The 6000-nt window shown below is 33.8% G+C and overlaps 1 protein-coding gene across 1 annotated transcript in view; it reads left to right on the forward strand.

Annotated features, from left to right (window-relative positions):
- The window catches only part of DLD (dihydrolipoamide dehydrogenase), a 29103-nt gene extending 23314 nt beyond the window's left edge, over nt 1-5789 (forward strand). The window contains exons 9-14 of the mRNA XM_017546832.2: nt 1737-1927; nt 2615-2785; nt 3100-3289; nt 3744-3881; nt 4842-4931; nt 5026-5789. Coding sequence (XP_017402321.1) covers nt 1737-1927; nt 2615-2785; nt 3100-3289; nt 3744-3881; nt 4842-4931; nt 5026-5091 — 846 coding nt within the window. The 3' untranslated portion in view covers nt 5092-5789. The remainder of the gene's footprint in view (nt 1-1736; nt 1928-2614; nt 2786-3099; nt 3290-3743; nt 3882-4841; nt 4932-5025) is intronic.
- Nucleotides 5790-6000: the final 211 nt, after the last annotated feature.

The raw sequence follows: 6000 nt of genomic DNA on the forward strand, positions 1-6000 counted from the left end.
TCTATAATTGTGGAGGCCAGGACTTCCAGTATTGTGTTGAATAAAAGTGATGAAGAATGAGCATTCTTGTATTGTTCCAGATCTTAGAGGAAAGGCCTTTAGTTCTTCCTTGTTCGGTATGATGTTTGTCTTATTATTTTGAGATGTGTCCCTTCCATACCCAGTTGTTTTAGGGTTTTTATCATGAAGAGATGTTAAATTTTATCAAAGGCTTTTTCAGCATCTATTGAAATGATCATATGGTTTCTGTTCTTGGTTCTGTTAATGAGATGAATCATGTTTATTGATTTACATCTGTTGAATCATCCTTGTGTCTCTGGGATGAATACCACTTGATCTTTTTAATGTGTTGTTGAATTTAGTTCGTTGTGATTTTAACTTAGATTTCTCTAGTGACTTACAGTGTTGAGCATTTTTTAATGTACTTATTTGCCATCTCTATATCTTCCTTCTTCAAACATTTGTCCATTTTTTATTGAATTTTTCTTTTTGTTGAGTTTGGAGAAATCTTTATATATTTTGGTTATAAATCCCTTATCAGATAGAAGTTTTGTAAATTTTTTTCCCAGTTTGTGGCTTCTGTTTTTGTGTTTTCAATTTTATCTAAGAGCTTCTAATTTTGATGAAGTCCAGTTTATCATTTTTCTCTTATGGATTGTGCTTTTGGTGTTATATCAAAGAAATCAATTCTAGGATTTCTTCTCCTAGGTGTTCTTCTAGAAGTTTCATAGTGTTGGGTTTTACATTTAGGTCCATGGTCCATTTTCAGTTAACTTTTGTATGTACATATTGGTAAATTTTTAGTGTCACTGTATTGCCTCTAGTTAACTCAGTCTTCATACCAGAAATTCATGAGATTTTTAAAATGAATGCACATACCTAATTTAGGGAAGGTAAACTTGTATAGTTCATTTGAATTACCAGATGATTTTAATACACATTCTTGCAAAGGATATGTTCATAGTTTTTCATATTTAATGCTGTGAAATTAGTTTATCTTGCCTGTTATGTATAGTTTAATACGTAATTGTTTAGAAGTTATTCTAATTGTCAAAATGTTCAAATAAACTAGCATTCAGTTCAAATTATAATTTGAATGCAAAAGTAAAGATTTTTCCTTTGTTGAGAAAAGAAAATAAGAAGCCAGTTTAATATTCTGCAAACATCAGTGATTAGTGGCCTACTTCCTTTTCCTCAAGACCTTTGTACTTGCTGTTTCCGTCTGCCTAGATGCCTAGAACAACACTCTTTCCCCAGTTAACTGGGTAGTTCATTGCCTCACTCCTTCAAGTTTTGTGCACGTTACTCCTAGTGAGGCTTTCCCCAACTGTGCTATTTAAAATAGTAATCCTAGTAAGCAGTAGTCCCAGTTCTACTTCCTGTTTTATCGTTCTTGTAGCACTTTATTTTCTGACATGAATTTTACATATTTGTCCATGTCCCCTACCAGAATATAAGGTCCCTGAGAACAGAGATTTTTGCTTTGTTCACTAATATATGCCTAGAAGCTAAAATTTTGCTAGTTTGTAGAAGATGTTCAACAAATGGTGAATGAATAAGTTAATAAATGTATGAAGTTATACATATTTAACACAGGGTTAATTTTAAACCTCAAGCTTCTCATAGGAACATACTAGTGAAAGAAGAAAATACTTTGCCATAAAGTATTAAGGTGATTTAGTAAACATTTGCTATAGAAACTTTTATGATTATTGGGGTTTTTTAATTATTTGCAGGGTTCAGTTTGGCAAAGACTTGGTGCAGATGTCACAGCAGTTGAATTTTTAGGTCATGTAGGTGGAGTTGGAATTGATATGGAGATATCTAAAAACTTTCAACGCATCCTTCAGAAACAGGGGTTTAAATTTAAATTGAATACAAAGGTTACTGGTGCTACCAAGAAGTCAGATGGAAAAATTGATGTTTCGTAAGTATATATCATCCCTGTCTGTTTCTGTAAGCAAAATACTCAAGTTTCAAAATCAGCTAAGCAAATACAGGGTTTTTTTCTAGCATAAGGTCATTATATTGCTTAATATAACTCAGTCGCTAATCAGATGATTGCCTTAGCACGTTGAAATTCATGATTAGGTTAATGCTATAGAAAGATTGATCCAATATTCTCATTGTTGTAATGTACCTTTTTATAGTATTTTCAGAAAAATTTAATTTCCCAATATTCAGTAAATTAAATCACCATTTTTACACACATATATGGGGAAATCAATAATAAAAGATTGCTTACTATATGTGTGGCACTCTACTGATTAAATACTTTAATGGTATTTAACTTAATTAGTTTTAAAATACTTAAATAGTTAATAGTGTTGAAATAGTTTACTGATTAACTTGCTTAATATCACACAGCTAGTGGGTGGCAGTCAGTACTTAAATTTGGATTTTTGTGACTCAAAGACCTATATTCTTAACTGCTGTTTTGTTATTCTCTGTTTTTTGTGAGATTTTATGATAGATCTCTTTCATTGTCTGACGCTTCCGTTTACAATCAAATAATTGTTAAAAATGTCATCAACGCTTGAGAAATTTCTGATCTTAAATTTTTATCAATTTATGTAGGTGTGTATTTAACATTTATGTACTGTTTGTTATCTAGTATTGAAGCTGCTTCTGGTGGTAAAGCTGAAGTTATCACTTGTGATGTACTCTTAGTTTGCATTGGCCGACGACCCTTTACTAAGAATTTGGGACTAGAAGAGCTGGGAATTGAACTAGATCCCAAAGGTAGAATTCCAGTTAATACCAGATTCCAATCTAAAATTCCAAAGTAAGTTGGACAATTGTCTGTTTTTTCAGCAATTTTAAAATTGATTTCAAACAGTATTTTGAAAAGTAAGACTTATTATGCTTAAAATATGTATTGGCTTTGGAGAAGGATAGTAAACTTACAAAATGTAAAATCAAAAAATAATTGAAGTTTTACTCAAAGATGAGAAGGTGAATTCGTAGATTTTTGAAGAGCTGCATTTGATTTATTTTTTGGTGACTTATTTACTGGAAACTTTTGTTACCATGATGTAACTGAAGATCAGTAGCTGTGATTTCAGAAATTCATTTTGATTCTTTTGATTTCTGTGGTAGTATCTATGCTATTGGTGATGTAGTTGCTGGTCCAATGCTGGCTCACAAAGCAGAGGATGAAGGCATTATCTGTGTTGAAGGAATGGCTGGTGGTGCTGTGCACATTGACTACAATTGTGTGCCGTCAGTGATTTATACACACCCTGAAGTTGCTTGGGTTGGCAAATCAGAAGAGCAGTTGAAAGAAGAGGTAAATCTGAACGTGGGTGGTTTTACGCTAGTGTGTGAGTTGTGCCAGTGACGCTGGTGGTTGAGAAACAGCATCTTATTACATTAATACATTTCACAACTGTGAAATATCATTGTTTAGCTTATATATTTTTCCGTTGTTAGCATTATGAAGAGATTGTTCACAGATTTTTCAGCAGTAATTGAGAGGAGGAGAAGTTGCCTGTGTTTAAAAAACTAGTAATTCCAGATCTTTTATATTTGGCTTTGAAATATAACCAGATGGACAGACATTTGTATTGGCTTGCATTTGTGCCCAAGATATAGTTCATTAACCCAGCCTTTGGGTCTTGTATGTACTTTGTGTACAGTTGCCTTCTTGGGATTTATTTTCTGAACAAATGGTAGATGATTTTATAAATTGGAATGAACTTTTCCAGCACTTACGTTAGATTCTTTTTTTATGTCTCTCACAGGGTATTGAGTACAAAGTTGGGAAATTCCCGTTTGCTGCTAACAGCAGAGCTAAGACAAATGCTGACACAGATGGCATGGTGAAGATCCTTGGGCAGAAATCGACCGACAGAGTACTGGGAGCACATATTCTCGGACCAGTGAGTATCGTGAAAGCAGAGAAATCCATTAAGATTTCTAGAAAGCATTGCTGTTATTAATTGTAAACCACCTGGTATTATTCGGACGTTACTCATTTCCAGCAAAACTTTTGAATACGGCCTCTCTGTGTATCTTTTCTAGAAGGATACCAGCAGCACTCTCACAGTCTTGCCCACTGTATCATCTGGTTTCTATACTGGAGCCAAGATTCTCTCTTTAAAACATACACCAGATTATGCCCCTAAAGTCCTCCAGTGGTGCTTTTCAACTTCAGATTGTTACATACAGGGCCTCACTGAATCTGTTTGTGCCTACGTTTCTGACCTCTTCTCTTTCTCCTCTCCTTTGCTGATTAATTCTGTGTCACATGGACCTTCTCTCATTTTCACAACAGGCCAAATGTTTGAATTTTAGGGCCTTTGTGCTTGAGGTACCCTCTGCTTAGACTGTTGTGACTCCATATCTTTGAATTGCTGGCTCCTTATTGTTTAGGTCTCAGCTCAAATGTTACCTCCTAAGGGAAGGTAAAAGTATGAGGCTAAAGTATGAGGCTACAGTATGTATCTTTCTTGTAGGTATCTCCTGTATCTGATATAACAATAGGGAGAATAGAATATTTGAGTGCTCACTGTGTCACTTTAGTATACATTTTGTTATTTTTACAACAGCTTTGTGAGATAGATGCTGTTATTTTTGAGGTGAAGAAACTGAAGGAAGCACACAGAACCAGTGAATGGGTAAAGTAGAAAATGGTAGCTATGAATCGAAAGCCATTTGGCTCCAAAGCCCAGGTTCTTCTGTGTCACCTTTTCTGTTGTTTTTCCTGACTTTCTTTCAACTGATACAGAAACAGATTTAAGGCGATTTTAAGATATAAAAGCTTCCTCTTAACCATTGCTATCCTATTAGCATGTAGTTTTTGTCATGGAAGCAAATTTACTTGGCTTGTTATTTTAAAGGGTGCAGGCGAAATGGTAAATGAAGCTGCTCTTGCTTTGGAATATGGAGCATCCTGTGAAGATATAGCTAGAGTCTGTCATGCACATCCGGTAATTATTAACAACGTGAAGAATTGATGGTTGCCTAAATTTTCTTCTGACCCACAAATATTTGGTTTTTAATTCTAAATTTCTTCCCTTGCAGACCTTATCAGAAGCTTTTAGAGAAGCAAATCTTGCTGCATCATTTGGCAAATCAATCAACTTTTGAATTAGAAGATTATATATATTTTTTCTGAAATTTTCTGGGAGCTTCTGTAGAAGTCACATTCCTGAACAGGATATGCACACAGCTCCAAGAATTTCTAGGACTGAATTATGAAACTTTTGGAAGGTATTTAATAGGTTTGGACAGATGGAATACTCTTATATCTATATTTTACATAAATTTAGTATTTTGTTTCAGTGCGCTCATATGTAAGACAAAAAGCTACTTAATGTAGCATCCTGGAATATCTCCGTCAACTCATATTTTCATGCTGTTCATGAAAGATTCAATGCCTTTTTTCTCTGATACAGAAAAGTTGAATTTTACACAGATGGAGCTAGAATTTGATCTGTGAACAGTTGTGTTTGAAGCAAAGTGATCAAGATATTTTTAATTTGGTTTTCATATTGGAAACAAGTCAGTCATTCAAATAAGATTCAGCTGTCTAAAAACCAAACTAATGTAAGTCAAAAATGGTCTCTCACTTGTTTTATTTAATCCCTAAATCTTGCAGTTTAGGGGTAGAATTTATGTGTTTAAGAGGTTTTTAAGATTCCATTGTTGTCTATAACTCTGAAGGGTAATTATATAGTTATCCAAATTAAGAGAGTCTATTTACAGGATTCAAATATTACGTGGGGATTCAAATGTATTACAATGGGGAATGAAGATACTGAAATAAACATCTTAAATATTCATTTGTTGGTTGTTATGAGTACATGTTGAGATGGTTGTAGTTTTTTTTTATGACTACCTCTAGTGTATATTCTTATTTCTTTTGTAGGCCTGAATGTATATTTTCATGTTATGTGACAATATTAAGGCATTTTAAAGGTCATTATCCTTTCATCTATTTTAGAAACACCTAGTAAATGTTTAACATATGCTTTTGGAGAAGTACAGTATAAGGGA

Source organism: Cebus imitator, unplaced genomic scaffold, assembly GCF_001604975.1.
Source record: "Cebus imitator isolate Cc_AM_T3 unplaced genomic scaffold, Cebus_imitator-1.0 Scaffold192, whole genome shotgun sequence".
Taxonomy (NCBI): domain Eukaryota; kingdom Metazoa; phylum Chordata; class Mammalia; order Primates; family Cebidae; genus Cebus; species Cebus imitator.